General features: G+C 39.8%; 1 protein-coding gene across 4 annotated transcripts; it reads right to left on the bottom strand.

Annotated features, from left to right (window-relative positions):
• Positions 1–205: 205 nt before the first annotated feature.
• POU1F1 (POU class 1 homeobox 1) lies at positions 206–9932 on the bottom strand. 4 transcript variants are annotated; one of them, XM_066568384.1, is made up of 7 exons: positions 9791–9932; positions 7440–7445; positions 7093–7158; positions 4495–4740; positions 2277–2441; positions 1648–1708; positions 206–419 (listed from the first exon to the last, which is right to left on the bottom strand). In XM_066568384.1, the coding sequence occupies exons 1-7, from the start codon at positions 9930–9932 to the stop codon at positions 206–208; spliced, it is 900 nt and encodes a 299-aa protein (XP_066424481.1). The 4 variants fall into 4 exon arrangements, with proteins under 4 accessions (XP_066424481.1, XP_066424459.1, XP_066424466.1 ...); XM_066568362.1 differs by lacking the exon at positions 7440–7445 and adding an exon at positions 5884–5997 and having other exon boundaries at positions 7093–7242; XM_066568369.1 differs by lacking the exon at positions 7440–7445 and adding an exon at positions 5884–5997.
• Between the last annotated feature and the right edge of the window lie 12075 nt (positions 9933–22007).

Below are 22007 nucleotides of genomic sequence, written 5' to 3'. Positions count from 1 at the left end.
CTGAGACAGAGCACGCAGTAGGAGCAGTGTGACACCTCTGTCCTGGCGAGCTCACAGTGCCTCAATTAATGACAGCAAAATCCTTCCCATGCTACAGCTGCTGGTAGCATGTAGGAGGAATGAGGGGTTTACTGATTTTTCTCTTTTTTAACAACACAGTATTTACAAAAGGCAAAACAGAAATCCACGTGTACGTGGAAAAGCTTCACCGGCATTCGTGGTGCTCCTTGATAATAGAACTGAAGGCATTCTGGTGTAAACTGGTCTTCACTCTTTTTTCCCTTTGTCTTCTGTTGCAAAACCAAACTCTCACGACTTCCTTCTCAAGATTGAGCCCCTCAGCCATCCTCATGATTTCCTGAGAAGACGGCTTACTTTGTTCTCCAAAGTGCCTCTCCAGGGCTTCCTTGGCGGCAATGCTGGATACAGGGGTAAAATTTCACCTTTAAAAACTTTTCTGTACATTCAGGCTTTCACCACTAGTTCAAGAGAAAGATCAAGTAATAACACTGAAGGCAGTGACTTGGTTTGTTTCTCTTTCTCTACGTGAAGGGAGCCCAAAACACTAAAAATACTCTGTAGCTCTCTGCTGACACAAGCAGAGTGACATCGGACAGAATTTTGGCACGGGGTGATTAAAAGGCAAAAATGGCAGCAAGCTCAGTGCAATTTCAGTGTTAATTATAAAATAGTTGTGCTTCTTGGTATTATCTAGGAGACACAGCTACAAACTAGTTATGAGTGGGGTCAAAGGAATTGGAACAAGCCTGACCACTCTTCTATCCCAGCAAATGCACATCAGTGGTGTTACCTGGTTGTATCAAATCATTTGGGTTTACAGAGAGGAAGAGCTTTATCACCTAGATTTGGGAAACACTGTGTGTTTTGCATCTCACTAATTATAGAGACAGCACTAGAGCATTCCTAGAAATCACAGAGATTATGGCCAGCTGTTTTAGCCATCATCACATTCTCCAAATGTCTGCCCTCATCTGTTCCTCAGTCAGCAGTGATCAAAAGTGAGTGGTTCACTAAACAGAATAATTTAATACTGTTATTTTTTTCTCATTTCCACATAGAATTTGCTTCCAGTTTCTGTTACATACTCTGAAAAACCAAATATGTGACATGCTTGTGTACCACTGGGAGGCATCCAGAAGTTTCAGCAGTAGCTGTAATTTCTTTGGACACGAGAGGGCACTTCATGCATTATTCTGGAAGTCAGGCGCAGGTATTTGCTACAGAAATACGATATCTGCTCCACTTCTAGTTATTTCATCTCTTGGTCTTTCTTTTATGGGTCTTCTACATTCTACATTTATAGTTTTTCAATATTTACTGATGTTTAACAAAACTAATTAATAGAATGGTGTTCTGCACATACAGAAGTATAGAAACATCATTACTTTTGACTAACAACTTCTTAGGTTTTGAGCAAAGTATGAAATATAATACTTTGGAATTAATTGGGGGTCTGGAGTGTTATGCTGGTTTTTTTCATTTGAATATTTCCAAATATTGGAACTTTTAGATGCCCAAGATGTAGATATTCATTAATAGAAAAGAGCACTTCAATTTTGACAGAAGAAAAAAGAAGCATCTTGGCCAAAATTGTTTCTAACCTGTAATAACCTAAATATTTATTACCTTATGGTCGTTCTGCGCTTCCTCTTCCGTTCATTCACCCCAACTTTTTCATTGTACAAAGCTGTATTAAAAAAAGAAGAAGCAGTCAAACAACAAAAGCTGGCAGTTACATTCCACAGGAACTGGAAAACAAAATATAGTCACTTTCTGTGAAGGAAGAGGGTACAAGAGAAAGTGCTGCTGAACAAGAGGAGTATCACACACAGGATCTTTCCATTGTTAGGATGGTTGGTCATTGTTTTACCTCCAATTATAAATGGTTATAGGCAGAAATGGTTAGATGCAAAAGGCCTTTGCTCATGAAAAATCCCTGTAACTCTGCTAAATGGGCTGTCCTGCAGATCCTACTCTACAGGACTGGATCTGGTTTGCTGGGTTGGGACTGGAAGAAATTCTTCCAGCAGCCCAGGAGATATTTCTGCTATTCTGTACACTCCATCCATTTCAGTTTTCCCCTCCATGCTCACCCAAAATAAAAGATAACTATATTTTAACACAGGCATACCTCAGCATTTACAGCTGGTAAAACAAAGTCTTTAGTCCTCAGAAGACACATAATAGCCCTAAAATATTTACATGGGATTCTTCTTGAAGTGCAAATCAATATTTAGAGGATTTCAGTTCCCTACCTCCCACTTGTTCTGCTTCCTCCAGCCACTTGGACAGGATGGATTTCAGCTTGCACGCATTCTTGAAGCTCAGCTGCAAGTTCTCAAAGCGGCAAATCGTCGTCTGGCTGAACTCGGAGCCGTGCACAGCAGCCAGGGCTTCTCCAACGTTGGTTTGTGTATAACCTGCCAGAAACAGAGGAAAAAGCAGCTTTGAAGCTTTCTAGGGGGGTAACTTTCCTTGAGATGCTCAGCCCTTTGCTGCAGTGCCTCCAGGCTGAGCTTCCTGCAGAGGCCTCTGTGGCCCGCTGAGCTCACTCAGAGCCTGCTCAGTCTCCTGGTGGTTTCTGTGCAGTGTGACACTGATTTACTGGAGTTTTACACTCCAGGATTAGGGATTTGAGAAGGATCCAGACACACCATGTCTTTGTGTAGATGGTGCAAGAGCAATAATCCCTAGAGGCACTGCTGGTCTCCTGTTATTTGTTGCAACACCCAAGCTGAAGTCATCAGAGGAATGCTGCAGTTTCCATGCAGACTCTGACTTTGCCTCAACAGCTCCCTGCTCATTTCTCTGAACGTGGATCTGCCATGGCTGAGGGACTGGATCACCATTCTCCTTTTCTGCTTTAGTGCCAGGACAAGGCAAGATCTCTTTAGGCACTCAGTGTCCCATGAGGCACCTTTTAACCTCCTTTTTGACTGCACTAACCCTGTGTTGCTCAGACCCACAACCTGTTTTGTCTTGTAAAGATCAAACTCAGATTATTTTTCCTGTGCATATTGCATTTCTCCCATTCTACAGGCTCCGTGTGATTTGCTTACACCAAAGGAAGTTTTGTTCCCTCAAAAATTCCAGATGAAGATGCAGTAATTAACTATGTGTGTCCTGGTAAATGTTTTCCATTGCTGTGGCTGACATCAATTAAAGGATATACAGGAAAATTGACCAGTTTGCAAATATTTTTAAACCCTAATTTCTTTTATTTCAGTTTAGACTGCAAATGGAACATACTGGCTTTCTAGCTGTTGAGATGGTGCACACATACCCCATATAAACTTATAATTTTATATAGTTATTATTTTATATTACTTTATAGTTTTTTAGATTTATAAAATAAAAGGATTGCCTCTAATTCTGATGCAATGTTATAAGTGATAATGCCAAGAACGACAGGGCAAAGCCCACCTTTGTTCTCAGCAGTTATTTCACAGCAACAAAGATATCAATTGCTTCCCAACTGTGTCATGGCACAAAAAAATAAACCAGGAAGAGCACCTTCCTACTGGTATGAAAGATTTCCCATGGATGTCACTCGCTGTATACTGTAATGACAGCAGACCATCAGATTAAACAGTCTAGGGAAAATAATGGGTATGGGAGGTTAGATGGTTATGAGGGTGAGATGAATAGAGGATTTGTCTTTACAAACAAGCTGTGGGTCTGCTGGTAGATAAAACTAGCACTGGGAGATAAAAGAAACAATGGGAAGGATTCCACTGATTGATGAAATGGAGAAAGATATTTGCTTTTACAAATAAACTTTAGGTTTGCTGATAAATGAAATTAGATAGTGAAAGAAGAAAGAAACAATGGAGAAGAAAAACCCCTAATTTCAGGAAGAATTAAAGATTAAAAATTAAAAGGGAGGGTTGTACATTGGAGGGAAATCTTCGGTATCAGGTGTATCAGGAAGTCTGTACCTCTCAAGTACCTCAGCCAATGGGGAAAGAGAGAAGGGAAATGCAGCAGGGAAATTGGGATAAAAAGGAGGCTGCATCCTCCAAAAATTGGAGATCCTAGGGGAATGCCCCATGGCCTCTCCCTTTATTCAAATAAAGTAAAAGGACTCCTCTGTCTCCTTTTTGGACATAAACCTCTGGTGTTTGTGGATTAATTTTCTTGACAAGGACTCTCTACCCTAAGTTGCAGATAATTTGGAGCTGTGCAAAATATTGCACCTGGCACTGAATAGAATTTATTGAACATAAAAAATTTTCACTGCATTTAACACAAATAATTTAAGGGCAGGAAAGTTTAAAGTCCCCTTCTGCAAACTGAAAGCTGACGTTCATTAATTCCATGCAAGTCCTCAAGGAATGGAGGAGGTTTTGCACGGCAAGGCAGGATCAGAGTTATGCTGAGACAACAGCAGAGGCCAGACCATACAACACTCAGAAACAACTGGGCTTTCACTGGACTCTTCCAGCCTTTTGTCTGGGGACATGAAGCACATACCCAGCTTGATTCTCCGCAGCTTGAACTCGTTGGCGAATTTCTCCAGCTCCCTGATTTCCGGGGAGTCCATGTCCACGGGCTCCTCCGCGGGCTTGCTCTTCCTGCGGAACTCCTGCTTGAACTCCGTGGCTGTGGGCTCGTCCGTGAGCAGGGGCTGGGGCAGGGCAGTGAAGCCATGGCCCAGGGCACAGGAGCTGGCACCCAGAGCGTGCTCCGGGAACTTGTACAGGCAGGGGGTCAGGCCACCTGGGAATGCCAAAGAGAGAGCTCATGGCGCTGGTTCTCTGCTGCTGCTCTGTAAAAACCTCCCCTCGCCATCCATGTCTGCAATTTTAATTCTACAATAGTTAGAGTTTCCTAGGTTGTGTTTTCTCTTTTTTGTCCCAGAATGCCAAAGAGAGAGCTCATGGCGCTGGTTCTCTGCTGCTGCTCTGTAAAAACCTCCCCTCGCCACCTTGTCATCCCTCGTCATCCCTGCCTGCAATTTTAATTATATAATACACGTGTGACAATCCAGGAGTTAGAGTTTCCCAGGATGTGCTTTCTCTGTTTTGTCCCAGCACATGGAAACCTATCAATAGCCCCTTTCACCAGCCACAGCCATATTATCACTTAGCAAACTGTGAAGCACTTAAATAAGAGGCAAATGGCCAAAACTTACACAAATAAAAATCCATGCTCTAAGCTGGAATTAAGTGGCACAACAAGAACGATGGATCTGTGTCATTTTGAGCCACTTAAAATTTGCCAGTCTCTATTTTCTGGCACAAAGAATACTTCCATGTAGATGCCATTTGATGCTCAGACAAGATACTATCTTGCCTTAGCTGCAGCACAAAATTTCTTTGAGGAAAGTACACAGGTAAGAGCGCAAAGGAAAACAAAAAACAACAAAAAAACTAGAACTCATTCAGAATGATCCTTTGAAAAAGAAATTGCTCAAGGATAAAACAGAACTATTTTTCACTAACTTTTGTTCCCAAATGTCAGACTTAACAAGGAGATGCACTTAAGAGTGAAGGCTGATTTTTCCCTAGATATTGTACATAGAGATAAAAAGTCTCTGACCTGAGGGAGGCATGGGGGAATTATTGGAGAAATATTAACAATCCTCAGTGTATCTGGAGCAGCCAGTAAATTCCAGGTTCTCAGGTCATCCTTTCCAATTTTCTAAACTACACAAAACCACATAGAAGAACTCAGAACTTCATTAACCTCCCACTGCTGCCTCCATTTATTAGAGCTAGGTTTTTCTTCACTGCCCCAATTATTCCCATCAGAGATGGAGGTTCTAACCCCATAGAACTATTTAATACATTCCATACAGGATAACCACAAAAAAAAAATCTCAAAAAATAATGAAAAATGCTTTAAAAGAGGGGGACTTGCTTTGCAAGGTGCTGACACCGTTTACCACGTTGGGGTGGGGCATGCTGCATGTCTGTAAGATGCGAGTCTGGGAGAGACTTGCTGAGAGCATCTCTGGAGTTGCAGGCTTGATGCCTAAGAAAATAAAGAAAAGAAGGTGAAAATAAGAAAAGAAAGGAGAAGAATAAAAATGTATTTCTTTTGGAATTAAAGAAAACTAATTTCTGAGCAATATGATTTATTATTACTTAATAACTTTCCCCAGGGACCTGGACAATGCCAGGAATTTTTTCAAAAGACACAGAAATGCACAATGAAATATAAGAATTTGGAAATTTGCATACCTTGAAGGAAACCTACACTCTGTCCCTATTAGTCTATGCTGATTTACTCTAGCATTTCTTTAATTCTTAAATGAAATAAAATTCTGAGTTTGATTTTGGATTATTTCCAAGTCCCATTTATTTCCTGGGAGTTCTGTTAACTTGGTTCATGTCATTATGTCATTGACTGCTACTTAAACCTGCACAGAACAAAAGTGCCTCACTCTTACTGAGCCTGGGACAGGGAAGAATGAGCAGGATGCATTCATGAGTGTAAAAATCCATGATCACATGGCTGGTCTGCCTGCTGCATTCGCCTGTCCCTTCCTTATGCCATCATTTTATTTTATAGCTTCAGCCAGGGCTTCATCAGCCCAGGTACTTGTCATACCCAGTCATACCCATACCTATAGACAAGTGAGTTTAATATTAAGTTTCCACAGTTAACGCCTGCCTCCAAAATCTCATCCAGGCAATTGTCTGGAAGGCAACCTGTCTGAGAGCTCAAACAGAAGTCTGCAATAGTCAAGAACCTATAGCAAAATAATCTGAATTAACCTAATTCCCAGCAGTTGCACAGTGATCATTTGTCTTGACCTCTATCAGGTGGGTTGGGTATGTCACTTCTGGCCCCTCAAAAAGTGATAATCACCAGGAGAAGCGGCCAGAGGTGAGCAAAAAGAACAGGACTTTCCCACACTTGTTGGGAGACATAAGATATGGAGTGATTTCTCAAGACATGCAGAGGTTTGGGGAACTCTGGGCACTAATTTCCAAACCCTTTTTCTAGCGCCTCAATCCAAATCCCATCTTCTTCAAACGATTGTCTTGGATTGGCCCCTCTAAAGGGGGGCCTGGCTAAGATCCACACTCTGACAGCTCACCCAGCTGAGGTTTGGCCCCTTACCTGCCATCACCCCATAGGTGGAGGGTTGATTCCCATAGTGACAGGAGGGCACGGAGTAGTGCAGGCCTGGCCAAGGGTGTCCCGGCGTCGTCGTGGCAAAGCCAACGCACGAACACGCATGAGTTGGGAGCAAAGAGAAAACAGATGGGACTCGTAAGAATTCAAGATTTGAGACACAGTCTTTAAGTGTGAGGCAGGCAGTGCCTTCTGTGCCTTCAGTTCCTCTGAGGCAGGACTAGGAATTGTCGTGCTGTCCCTTGATGAGCTGATTTTGGTATAATCTATGGGCATAACCCAGTTTGCACAAAGTGCTGAGTAGGGGAAGCATTGCACTCTTAAGGGGAGACCTGTTCCTCTCCTCACTCAACTTCCTCACATTGATTCATTCCATCTCACACAAAAACTAATTCTAAGGTCCCAGGAAATTGCCTTCACTGTCGAGCAAACCCCACAGCAAATGAAGGCCTGGGTTTCCAAAGGCAGTACTTTGGGACATCTGCTTTGATGTGTCCAAAAATCAGAATTTCTTGAGTGCCAAGCAATAAAAAGCCTTTCAGAGTGCTTTGGCATGGTGGCAGAGAAACAAAGATGGCAAATTCTGGATTCTTCTGAAGTCAGGCCTAAATAAACATTTTACATCACCAGCACCAACAAACACACTGTTAATTTATCTCTTGTGTTTTCACGGGGGTATTTCAGGTCTGTGCTCAGTAATAGAAGAATGAGACCATTTTTGCTGAATGCAATATAGAGATATGGCTGTTTCTCATGTATAAGTAGGAATAAAAATGCATGTACTGCCCCCTCTAACAACTGCAATAAAACAGAATATTAAAAATTAATGCTCATGAACATTCAGATATGTAAGACCACATTTTAAAGAACGCATTCCTGTTGATCAAAACAGTCAATTTAATTAGGGATTAGAATATTTGGGTTTCACAACAGTAATCATAACAGTAAAGTGTCCTGTTTAAATATACTTGCACAGATATAAAATCTACTAAGACAAACATGCTTATACTAATGTAAATACAGTGAAAATAAAGATTGTGTTAATAACTGTAATGCATGTAGAGCAATTCAACTTTTCTGTTAAGATCTGAGTTTTTACTGGTTGCATTTTTCCACTATTTCATAATCCACATACTATAAATTTTATGCATGAAAATACAATTTTTGATTTGCTAATCATGATTTAAAATTAAATCATGAGGATAATGCTATTTAAATGAAATAATAGCAGTCAAAGTGTTGAGGATACTGCAGAATATCAGCTGAATGACACAGCATAGTATTTGAACAGAAGTATTTTCACCTTTCTTGTGATGAAGAATTGTTACATCCATTTTTAAAACTTTTGACATTTAAAATAAGTTGCTATTCAAAATTCTTTCACCATTATATTGTACACAAATTCTCCTCATGTGCACTCAAAGTGGCACTTTTTATGACAATTCCTTAATCTATGTATGAAATGTGTAAATCTTGACTCGTTATAGTTACCACCCTCTGTTTCTGCTTTCCCAGGGTGGTTTTTTCACAGGATCATCTTCTGGATGTGGTTCCTGAACCAAAATTTCCACTGTCTGCAGTGGCATTTGTCCTTGGATGTCAGACACAAAATAGCAAAACCTGAACCTGTGGCAGGCGAGCAGATGCTTTGGGCCAGCCCCCGTCGTGTCCTTTCCATTACAAGGCAGATGAATCTAGAAAATACTGCTGTGATACATACACATAAATTTGACCTCATACAAAATTTAAATTCTCCTATTCCCTGCCACTATTGCTAACCCACAGCTGTATTGGGATATTTTGAGCCTTTTGGTTAATGTATAAGATGATCCTGTTTTCTGTTACCAATAATCAATTTTCACTACATACATGCTTTTTCTTTTCATTAAAATGCTTTATTACCAATGCTTTTCAGGAAAAATGTGCTTTCTTGTTAAGACTCCAAATGAAATTCTAATTTTAATGCAATTTCAAATAAATCAACTATTTCTTTTTCTTTCCCTGAAGGCTTTCTATCAACAATTCCTGTATTCCAGAATCCCACCTCTGCAGTATTAACACTGCAAGAAAACTCTCTTTGGCTCAGATATTTAGTGATGAAATAGTCCTAATATTTAAATGCATCTAATTGGACTATATACACAAACATACAAGATTCAAAAATAATGGCAAGGCTTCTCCTACCTATTTTGAACATCACAATTAAACCTTAGTATTGATTCAGTTTGCAATATCCCCTGCAAAGCAATGTTTTTCCTTGTTTAAAGCTCCCCCAAGCTATATTTACACTTGTGGCCTTTTAAATGTATTTCCTATTTAAGGTAATTTATAATATTTTAAATTATGGTTACAAAATAAACAACCTTTCAATTATTTTACATAACAATTGTCATTGAAGACTGTAGTAATACCAAAGACAGTGTTTGAACCTGTTCTAAGTTGGCAGCATATTTGAGTCTAATCTTGTAACAAACTTAAAGAAAATTACGTATTTAGCTTCAACACAAACATTTGTGCTTTTCCTGACTCACTCATATGTAGAATTTTGTGAAATTGCTTCTACTTTGGCACAGCCCCAATCATACATAACACTGACACTGAACACTTTAAACACTGAGAATTCAATGAACTCAGCTATCACCCAAAAATTACAAATGAGAGCAAGAGTATTTTCAAAAAGTACCTGTAGACACAACACTGGTGGTGTGGTTGGAGACCTGCAGGCACTCTGCAGCGCTGTGGTGCATTATCAGAGGCAGAGAGGGAGAAGAGTCAGAATTCAAGGGCACAAAGGTGTCTGAGGAAGCAAACGTTTGGCAGCTCATACCCTCCGAGAGGCAAGAGAGCTGCCTGTCCCGTGTTCTACCAGAGCAGATCCTGCAGGATTAATGGCACCTCAAACGCTATTCCAGGATTTTACCAGGATATACACACAGAGGAGGGCTCCAGAGCACAGGGAGGTCGTGTGCAGGTATTTATACCACTAGGAAATCCCTTTATCCATTTTAATGTTCTTTTCCCAGCAATATTGCTACCCTGGTACAGAGCCTCCTTCCTTCCCACACAAACACAATACGTGTCCAATTAATGGAGGGGCGGGGGAAGAAGAGGGAAACCAGAGACATGATTTGACAGATATTTTCAATTAGGTCTTTTGTGGAGGACAATGACCAGAAAAAAAAAATTAAAGTATCGTCTCCAAAGGCGGTGGCAACAGACAAGTGAGTTTAATACTAAGTAGGTTTCCACAGTTAACACCTGCCTCCAAAATCTCATCCAGGCAATTGTCTGGAAGGCAACCTGTCTGAGAGCTCAAACAGAAGTCTGCAATAGTCAAGAACCTATAGCAAAATAATCTGAATTAACCTAATTCCCAGCAGTTGCACAGTGATCATTTGTCTTGACCTATACCAGTATAAATCAGAGATGTGTAATATGAAACAGCTGTAGCCAGAAGGAACTTTGTGAACAGACAGCTTTCCATAAGCATGATGTGCTAAATGTTTATCTTAGATAAGCTCTTGTCAGAGTCCATGGTGTCCCTTAAAACTCATTCACAGTTGCTCTTATTGGTTTATACTACTGCAGCATCTGAAGTCTTCTCCACAAGATCCTAAGGAAGATCAGGATCCTTACTCAAAGAAATAAAATGATTTTTTGACATGAGACTGGAATAATTTTGGAACATGATAGAGAGCATACAGGTTACTCTAAAAATGATGAAAAATTCTGCAGTACACCATAGTCACATATTCTATGTAGATGCAATAAAGGTGGGCTTGGTTTGGTTTTTGTTACCAAAGATATCTGGTCATATTTTATGTCAAGATGACAATATATTTTGTGTGTTTCATATTCCAAACTGGGTTAAATGTCTGAACTAGAATTTTGACTACACCAACTTCAGATACATGAGATGGGAGCAATCATACTTGTTATTACACCATTTTTCATATGTTACTGCAGAAAAGTGGCATTGCTTTGAGCCATTCTGCAGAATCCTTTAAGTGAGTCTTGGGAAAGGCTGTGACTAAGATTGTGAAGAAATTTCAGAATTAGTGCATAAGGCAAACTGCACGTGTCTTTAACAGTGGTTATCTACTGCTTATACAGGTACTTTCAGATTTCAAAATATACCAAAAGATCAAAATAATTATTGCAATATTATGGAAGATACTGTCATGAAATGAACCCCATCTGCATTACTTAGGGCTTGGCTCAACGTATCCTAATGTCTGTGGATTCATATAAAAATTATTTTAGCTATTTTCCCCTCCTTTTCTCCCTCACCAAGGGGCATGATAAATCTAACAGGGGGTCCCCTCCACATACCAGAGTTTTGAAGCCATGGGAGAAAAAGAATAACTTTACATCCCTGTCTTTGTCATTTTTTTCTCAAATCCCAACAGGTGTCACTGTAGATAGTGATTCAGTAAACAGAAAATTTACAGTTTCACTGGAAACTCATGTCTAGATGCAATGAAGTTGCAGCCTGTCCGCCTGTCCCCAAGTACAGGATGGAGTTCATTCCAGATTTCCCTTTCTTGCCCAGGTCAGGAGAAGCTTATCCAGCTTTCCCAGGTGCTCAGGCTTTCCAGAGCTATGGAGCTCATTAGAGGGGGTAGTTGTGGGTTCGTGGATGCTGCTCACCCACAAAACCCAGAACTGATTTGGATTGGGAAAGTAAATTCAGTCAGGAGTGACAAGGCACTGAGCTTTCCTTCGGAGTGCAGTCTAAAGGTGTTCTGTGACACCATTCCAGACACCACCTCAAATGCATTTTTTTCATGCTCATTATTGTGTTTTATAGTGCTGAATAAAAAGACATTCCAATTTTGCATATTTGTGCTATATCGCCTACCTCTTGCTAATAACTTCACTATTTTTCATTTTGATTATGACCAAATTTTCTTAGTTGCATTCAGTTTCAAATAAATGATTTTTGGCATTATTTTTGAGGATCCTGGAAAGCTGGATTGTTACCAATACTAGCTATTGGAAAAATTTCACATTCATCAGAGCTTATTTCTAATACAAGTAGCACCTCCGATAAAGCTTTGTTACCACTCTCCCCAGATACTGTGCTAAGGCTGCAGATTGCCTGACTCAAAGCTACCCTATATTCTGATTTCTTCGTAAGTTTTAAGTCTCTGCTTCACAGCACACAGTTCAGCTGAAAGCTTCTGGCAGGAATTTCAGGCCACTGACTAAAGAGGTAATTCCTTCTCTACACTTACAAGCGCTCTCAAAAGTTCAGTGGGAGTTTTCTGCCCTAAAACCCATTCTCCATTTGGACGGTGCCATGATGCTGGTAAATGTCACAATCCCATCTGCTTCCTGCTGGATCCTCAGTTAAACTGGCCTTTTGGGGGGCAATTACTTCTATAAGGAAGATGGGAGGAAATGAAGATTTATTGGATAATTCTGAGCTTACCTTAATGTCTTTCCTTGGGTTGAACTCCAATCCTTATTCCATGTCAGTAGACTGATTCTTTGCCCCATAAATCTCTTCTGATGGAATCCCAAAATAATGAAGAAAGCCATGAAAACCCACTGAGGGTTTTCAAGACAGCATTAAACTGTCTGTTTTAGAGGCAAAACGATCCCTTCATGTGGTTTTCTTAGCTCAGAAATAGCATCCCAGTGTAAGATCTCAGGTCTGGAAAGGGAAACACCATCATTTTCCTTCACAGGAGCACAGCATTTCTGTTCCCAAGAGATGATCCCATACTGGTCAAAAACATAGATTTCCAGCCTCACCTTTGCCAAGAACCACAAAATTACAAAGAAAATCTGGCACAGTACAAGCCTTGGCAGCATCTTTGATTCATTCATTCCTTTTCCCAGGTCTCCAAGCCCTTTTGTAGATAAATTGAAAACTATAAGGCTTGTACAAATAAAGAGCTTGCAGAGCTGGAAGTGTCTACAAGCCTAATCACTATGACAGTCCTGCAGCTGAAATATATCCCACTGAAAGAGTCACTCACACAGGAGTGTGTGTGGATGTCTGTCTGTCTATCTATCCCAGTAATGCATCAGCTTGTGGTTCTTTGGGAAGAGCTTCATTTTTGCCTTCACTGCACATTGAGAGGGTGATCTTCAACTTTGTTTTTTCCCAACAATACTGCAATTTGCATCCTGTCACCCCATACACTTTTGTACAATGTACTTGTGCATAAATATTTGTGTCGCACTTCATTTTATTCAGAATACTGAAATGCACAGGTTTTAACTCTATCATAATTTCATGGTTATTTTTCACTGGGTTAGGTAAAAACTATAAAACTGCTCTAGAGATCTGCACATTTCTGCAGTTTTATCCAATTCTTCCTCTTTTTTTTTCTTTGCAGAAAGTCCTTGAACTGGAATGACCATGCTCATGCCATTGAAATCCCCACAAGGCAGAAGGGGTTTACTTCCCACACTGTAAATGAAAAAGACATCTCTAAGTGTGTAACACTGTGCACAGGGAAAAAAATAAATCTTTTTTCTTAGGTAAGACACAAACTGAGTCACAAACTGTCAGTGTATGCCAGGGATAGTTTCATTCACAACTGATGGGAGGAGGGAGGATGGATTAAAAATTTTCAAGGAAGACACTTTCCCAGGGAGCAGCACAATGCAATTTGCTTTTTAAAAACCTATAGAAAGCTCATCCAGTCTTGCTGCCAAAGTCTGGCTCACTGGAGTCTGAGTGAAACACATGTGCAATTGCATTAGAGCAAACAAAAGCCTTAAAGCCTGATTTAGACCGAGTGGGACTACTTGATAAAGACCAGAAAGAATGCAAGATTAGTTGTTTCTCTGAGCCACCTGTCCTTAACTTTAGATCACCTCTGCAGAAAAGAGCCCCCAGAACGTGCAGGACAGACATGATCTGTTATCTGCAGGGAAAGGTGCTGTTCCCACGGCTCTCAAACAACAACCTGAGCCAGGGCAGCAGCTCCCATCAGAAAATATGGTTAAACTTAGCTAGAAGAGCTACAACCTGAAATTACAGATAAAAATTCCACTGCTTTTCTTCATGCTCCCTGTCAGATTGGTGGTCCTCAAAATGATTCACACTGTAAATATACTGGTGGAGACCCTGACACCTAATGGAAGTGATCCAAGCTCATTCAGCCTTATTCCAGTGAAAAACAGGGTAGGATCATAACTGCAAATAGTTATGACTGGGACCAGACAGGGGACCTATACCAGGAATGAGTTAATCAAGTATGTGGGAAAAAAATCAACTTGCACTCAACAACTTTAAAGCATTTACAAAATATTGCTATTGACAATGATTTCACATTTGTTAAAGGCCAGGTTTAAAACTCCCATGTATTACAATTTACTCATTTTCAGTTTTTTCAGGACTATGCAACAACAATTTCAGTAGCAAAAGTGTTTTTCCCCGATGGTTTCCTTTGGAAAATCAGAACTTTTCCAGAGAGAGAAAGAAATTTATATACACAGTAATAAATTTAAAGACACTTAATGCTATTTCTAGAAACCTAGAGTTTTCAGGGACCTAGAGTTTCAGTGCTTTTATTCTACTCCAAATGACTTCTTTCCAGTTTTCTTATGTCATTTCAGAAAGGGGATCTGTAGCCCCAGGAAGTTTTCATCATACTACAGTAGCCAAACCATTAATTCTTTCCCAGTTTTGCTTTTCAAGGCACAAGTCAAGCATTGTTTTCACAAATCTTTGGTAAATATTCCCGTACAAATGCAGTGCAAGTGGTACTTTGAATCTTGCACATGCACTTTAAAGGTCCCTTCACACAACATAAAATGGAGCAAAATATGCATCCCCTGCTTCTGAGTCTATACTTTCATTAGCAAAACACTTTTTCCTTAAGTGCTGTTCATCAACGAGTCTTGTTTATTTAAAAAGCAAAAGATGTTAAAGTAAATAAGAGGAATTTACCATTTCCACATCTGAAATGCTGCAGAAATGTCCCTCCAGACATGCCCTGAGATAACACAGAGATAGAAGGAAGAGAAAAATTGAATGAGTGTAAGTAAAGCAGGGCAAAAAAAGAATAGAACTTAAGGGAGATTGCTTGCCCGGGTAAAGCTGCTAAGCCAGATTGCTGAGATGACAAATCTGGCCCTAGAAAATACCTTGGAACCACCCAGGTCAGCCATTTGAGTATCTAACATATGAATACTGAACTTCATCAACATTACACATCACCTAAGAACACATCATCCATCACTGAATATCTGCTATGAATTTGTCCTTTTACTACTTAAGTTGGCAAGAAAAGTTTCTGTCAGAAAAGCCAGAATCTAACCAGCAGTACAAACCAGTACTGCTAGTTCCCCTCCCACAGAGCAAAAATCCACTGCACACAACTTTTTCTTGGAAACTGGGCTTACATGATCAAGCAATTGAATGGGGGGAAAAAAAAGGACAGTGAACAACCCCCCAGATACTTACAAGAAAAGTATCTTTTACTTCACATATCCCTGAAAGCAGAATTTCTTTTTAGTTCCCAGACAGGGCATTGAATACCACCCTCACCATCTTTTGAAAGGGTTTCAGAAATTTCCTTGTAGAGGTCAAAAATCCTGAAAAGCTCAGAGTACATTTAAAGGCTCAAAACACTCTACCACAGCAAGATGCCTTTGGCATTACAGCCTGTGCACCTTCTGCTTTTACCTGGGGAAAAGAACTTCATGGTCCCAGTGTTGCTCCAGCCCTTGGTGGGTCACAGAAAATTTTCTGCTATAGCAAGACAATCCTCATGAGCATCTCCATGCCACATATGTAGCCCCATTTCCAGCTCTTAAAAACTAACTTAATTGAAAGGAATAACCAAGAAAATTTCCTAGCCCAGGAACTTTCCATGATTCACAGGCAGTGAGTGTGTGCCTCACATGCCCAAGCCTCTCCAGGGAAGTCAGAGGGGCACATAATAGACAACAACAGAAATAAGGTTTTGTGAGACTGATTGATGCTTTTGCCCATTGGTCAATTTTATTGGAAGCCTGGGACAAGGATGTGGTAAAATTCACAGGGAATGTACTGAATAATGAGGATGCTCTTTTTTTCTCCCCCTGGAATAAAAATCAGCCTCTGCTGTGCTCATCTGTGCCTCCTGTCCCAACTCCCCACTCCTCCTTCGTTATGTGTCACACGAAACAGAAACTGGATGCTATGTTCCCAACTACATTTGGATATCTGACCAGCAAAAGTGATGAACACTTTTCAGCTCTAAAATTGTTCCAAAACTAAAAGCAAAATCTTCATTTCCAACAGTTTTGGCATAAAATCAAATAAACAAATTTAAGTGGAAACTTTCAGCTTCGATGAAAAGTAATTCAGAATTACAAAAACTGTATCAAAGTTCTCTCCTAATGCTCTGGGTGTCCTTCAGGAGCTTTCATAAATTAATTTTTTTCTTTCTTTTTAACCGCCTGAGGTTATTTTAGAAAAATATATCCAAGTTTTTTGATCTGCAGTATTGTGAGCACTGTACGAGGCAAATTGAACAAACAGAATAAACTGTGGGAGGAAAACTTCCCAGACAAACTGCAACTTCAGACATCCACTACTTTGGAATTTATCCAGATTTGTGATAATTTATACAATGTTACTTAATAAGATTTGCAGTAGTAAAGGCACAAGATAAAAAGAAAATCTGTGGATTATTTAAAATTCAATTGAATCTTTTGAGGTCTGGATTTTTAATTTATTTAGGCAACTTTAATACTTTAGATCACAACCTGTGCAGATACATCTTGCTCTTTTTTTACTTAGACAATTGTAATTTCCATACTTCAACCTGGAAATTTACTTACATTCCTCTAGGTTGAGTCTAATGAAAATGAACAATCAAGTAGGAAAAAACCAAACAGAAAACAGCCCCAAAAAGACTGAAATTCACTCAAAATGTTTGAGTCAGACTTCAATATCTTCACTGAGCAGTGAATTTAGCAGTAAACATTCTCACAATACTTCAGAAATATTACTCAGTAAAAGTACAAGATGAGGGCTAAGTGGGACTTTGTGATTTACTAAAATGATTAGTGATGAGAACTCAATTATTTTCTGTATTCATGGAGAGGAGTGATAGAGTAACACCACTTTCTCTCATTATCGGTGTAAAATAAAGGTCATCAGCTGGTTACAAAGATCAAAACCTAAAGGACACCATTCTATGGGCTCCCAGAAAATCCTGGTCATCTATATTCATCCCTGAACTTTGCCTGCACACACTGCATGGATGAATATTACTGTCTTAGACAGACAAACAGCAGCAGCTCAACACGGTCAGCAGTTTTGTGTTTCATTACCAAACAAAACATCTTGCCAGCAAAGTGATTTCATTAGCATATTCAAACCACTGGCTGGCTCAGTCTGAAGGTCATTTAAAATTCCTTGAAATATGAGATAAAATTTTAATTCTTAAATCTCACATAACATTTAAAATGCATTATTCTTTAGGAAAGTATCTCATAACTCTCACTGAAAATTTAATCTGCACAAAACAATTAATCAACACCAAGCAGTGTTAAAACAGAAAAGTGCACCTTCTCAGAAGAATAATCCTCATGGTAAAGCATGATTTTTGCCCTTTGGTGTCTCCTGTCACCTAAAGATCTTGTTTTTGTCCCCAAAAGGTATGGCTTCAATATTTTGGGTGAGGAAACCATGTGTTAAATAGTTTGCCCAAGAGAATATGAAATCAGAGGCCAGCCTGGGGATAGCAGCCAGACCTATTGATGACATTTTGATCAGATCTTCACTCATAAAACTGTACAGCTTTAAAATATATTCCTGTGCCATGGGGAAAAGTGCGAAACCTCTCACTAGGCTGAGGTAAGAACTCAGAAATTGCACTTTCTGGGGTGTGTCCACAGGCAAAGGACCATGTGAGTCCATTCCTCAGAACTCAGAAACCATTGCCCAAGATCTGAGCTGATTCTGTCTGTGCAAGCTGACAGCTGAGAGAGCATTCTTCCTTTCAAATATAAATAAGAATGGGGTTAGGGAAAGAGGGTTTTATGATTTTTTTTGAAGGTGAGAAGTAAAATTATATCATTTGTATATGCACATCTCTTAAAATATTGTTCAGGTAAATGATGGAAAGTGGGAGCTTCCCAGAGCAAAACACAACTCAAATAATAGTGCTTGGAGCACCTGTTATTTACAATTTGCATGGGCATAGAGGAATTACTTACTCTTTGAAAACATTCAGATATTTTCATTTCTCCCCAAGGCAAATATTTTAATGCTTCTTCTTGGAACTGTGTCTACAGCCTTTTCACAACATCACTGCTCTGCTAAATCCCTTTGAAGAGCCCAGCCACACAGACACCACAGCAAGAGGCAGGAACAACAGGGCTTTGAAATTTCCTTTTAAATCCCAGAGCTGCACTTGAGTCTGACAGCATGTACATTTAGCATATGGCTAAAAGCTTCTCTCCATCAGCAAATGTTCTGACCTGAAGAAGCAAGAATTAAAAAAACCCACCACACTATTTTACAGGTGTTAAAACAAGAAAAGCACAACTGAAATACATACATGGGAGGGGGAAAGCAGAAGAGGGGGAGCCCTTCTGTTCTTTACATAGTTCCACTCCAGGGAAATGAAATCCTAGGTTTAACTCAACAGCATTTAGACCTTTGAAATAAATCCGCTTTCTTCTCATGCAGGGAGAGCAGGAGAAGCTGTAGGTAAGGAGCCTGATCCTCAGCCTGGCTCAATCCTGGTGACCTCCTGCTTTGTACCACACCTGAAGCTGCACTGCAATGGCAGTGGTGCAGGAGCAAGGCCACCACACCAGGAAGAGGCACAATGGGCCAATTTCCATCTGCTCCAGCCTCTGAGGCCCCGGGAAGCCAGGGAGCATCAGCCCGAGACACGGGAACTCTGACACTTCACATGCAAGGTGCAGCAGCCACAGAACTTACTGCGAATTCCCTTTTGGAGGGGGATGTTTTTCCCCTTCCAGAGCAGCCAAGCACTCCCCAGCTTGTTCCTCAGTGCCTGAGGTAGCCCCTCAAGGAACGGATACTTCCATGCCACATCCTTTTCCTTCACCCTACAAATCACATCATCTCAGGACTGCTCAGCATCTCTGGAGCTGGGCTTTCCATGAGGTCTCTGTTAGGACATTCTTGCAGAAGCTACTTTAATTCAGGGACTCCCAGGGTACCAAGCACAACACACAAACTCCAGGGATTTTAAACACAATTTTTCTCTGTTCACTCCCTCCTACGTGGGCAAGGATTTCACCAGAGTGAAATTCCTCCACCTGTCATTGCAGCCTGCCCTGGCAGGGGAAGGAAAAAGAACACAAACTGACCACCATTCCCTACACCTTTTACACCATTTATCAGGATATTGCACTGGATTAGGGGGAAAAAGGAGTTATTGCAAGGAAAACATAAGCCAACCCTTGTTATAACCTAAGACTTAACAGAAATAACATTCTTCATAAGTCACTGTCAAATTATTGGGTTTTTGTTTTACAGGAATAATAATTATTCATGTGTGATGCTGAATAACAAGTCAGAAACAGAGGATTCTGTGCAGACTCCATGCTCCAGAAGTGTTATACACAGGGGAATACAAACTTTTCCTAACCACATACCCGGGCCAAGGCTGGGCAGATGCAGGAATAAAACATAACACTGCCTTATCAACATAACACTGTCCAAGGAAGAATTCCAAGAGAATTCCCCTCCTCATTCACCCTCAGATCAGTATGAATGGGTATTTTCAGAAGCAAAGGGGAAGCAAGCACAGGGACATGATTTGTAATTTGTATTTAGACCATAATTCCATTATGGTCTCAAGGTCTATGCTGGTAATGGTGCCATGATCCCACCACTGCGCTATAAAATGTATTTCCAGGTGTTTAACAGACCTCAACAAACTTCAACAAATAACAAATCTAAAATAAAAAAAGAAAATAAATGGCCACTTTTACTAACCTTCCTGTGACACGATCCATCACAAACCACAAGAAAAACCTGAAGCTGTACACCTGCACAAAACGCGTTACCCTGAAAAATATAATTTGGCCGAGTGCATCTTCCCAAAGCTCCTTGGATGATCAAACAAACATGGAAAATTTTTGCTTTTCTGCCGTTGCCTTATTATTATCTTTGTTGTTTTCTCCTCTTTTCAGACATTGCTTTCCCCCTGACTTGGAACTGGCTATAATTCCCTTTCCAAACTCCCTCCAGCTACTCAGTTGACTCAACCACATGGTGCAAAATCACTTGCATTGGAGAACAACATGTTTTTCTTGTTGCCCAGTAAAACTTAAAACTACAGGTTGAACAAAAATATACAGCATATTAAATAAAAGGTTGGCATGTCTAAGAGAAAGTCTATATTAGCACATTTTTTTTCAGAGATTTGGCATAGTCTAACCTGTTTATATTTAGCCAGAAGTGAATTTGGGTGGGGTATTACTGTACCTTCAATAAGAAAGTAACAAAAACCCCAGCACATCCCCTTTCACAAGACTGTAGTAAAGGAAAATACTACCACCGTTGTCTCTGACAAATTACTTTTATTTGGCACAAGTTTTATAAAATCTAAGTGGAATTTTTCCAGAACTTCCCTTTCGATTTTCTCAGACTGACTAAATATCTACTTTCCCCACAGGAGAGAGGTTTCCTTAGACTGAATAGACACAAAATTCCCAGTTCCAGTCCTGTTGGAGCTGTTTAAAATACCTGGTGCGCCACCCGATTCTCCTTTGCAGAGAGCACACAGGCGTTTGCCTCCCTCTTTGCACCCCAAACACAGAGCAAAAGGAACATGAAATCAGATCTCCCTCCTCTATTTCAGTACACTGACAGCATGGTGACTTTTTAAAATGCCTGGGGGGAAAAAAAAAACCCCAAAACATTTGAGTTTTCTAAACAACCCCATGCTGATATGATTCACAGCTATTGGTATTTCTTCTGTTTTACAATTTTCATGCAGATCATCAGCCGAGCAACCTGAATGATTAATTAAGTCCTTACAATTAAATTCTACTTCTGCCCTTCATGACTTCCATACCAGCCTGAAACAAATTATCTTTGAGTCCCCAAAAGATTTCACAGAGATTAACAATGTTAATTCTCTTTAACAGAGAAAGATAATTAGGAAATAAAGAATTACAGAAAAACACGCATTTCTAGCAATGCCTATGATAACTTCTCATCTCCACATAGCAAACACTGTACCTGAATAGAAGATTTCCACAAAGCCATCTCTTAATCTCTTTCTTAATCCAACACTCAGCCTCATCTTCGTGTTTGCAAAACATTACCACTTGTTCTTTTTTCCCCTCAAACTGTTGAAATCCTGTCCCTATCACCTACAGAGTATTCTTCTAAATGAATAGCAAGATGTATTCCCAATAGCAAACCATTTTTCAAGAGGCAACAAACTTTATATAGAGAATAAATAAATTTATAAAATGAATACTTCATATCTAAAGAGAGAACTAATTGATATTACTAAGTGCCTCCACCTGTCAGAGGATTTTATTAATAGCTTTGTTTTAAATAATCATTCTCAGGTAAAGATTGCTTATTTAATTTTCACTGTTTGCTCAGCGGTTAAAAATGATATAAACCATCAAATTATGACACTTGGTTGTGTTTGTTTCAAAAATATCCCCTTTGTAGTGAAAGCTACAGAATGATATTAGAAAGGAATATTGGAAAGGAGTTATATACTGACACAGAACTATTTGTCATAGAAAAGGGAGGCAAGACACCATTTTAGTGTGAGTTTGGATTTAAACACGTCAAAAATACAGAGAGAATCTCTATGTTCTTACATTAAATTGCATGTTAGAAATAAGGCTACTAATCTAAAAGAAGTTGTGGCAGCATGCTTAGTTCTCACAAGGTGATTTCTGCAAGACCAGAATTTTTCTATGATCGAAAATCA

The sequence above is a fragment of the Molothrus aeneus genome, chromosome 2, assembly GCF_037042795.1.
Source record: "Molothrus aeneus isolate 106 chromosome 2, BPBGC_Maene_1.0, whole genome shotgun sequence".
In the NCBI taxonomy this organism is placed as follows: domain Eukaryota; kingdom Metazoa; phylum Chordata; class Aves; order Passeriformes; family Icteridae; genus Molothrus; species Molothrus aeneus.
This window is presented reverse-complemented; position numbering and strand designations above follow the sequence as displayed.

Bases quoted from the DNA above. Each gene is read 5' to 3' on its own strand.
- POU1F1 (XM_066568362.1), bottom strand. From the start codon at position 9,932: ATGAGCTGCCAAACGTTTGCTTCCTCAGACACCTTTGTGCCCTTGAAT. The intron at 7,243-9,790 runs GTACTTTTTGAA...AATTCTTACGAG, and splicing joins CACCAGTGTTGTGTCTACAG to TCCCATCTGTTTTCTCTTTG. The intron at 5,998-7,092 runs GTAAGGGGCCAA...TTATTTTCTTAG, and splicing joins CACCTATGGGGTGATGGCAG to GCATCAAGCCTGCAACTCCA.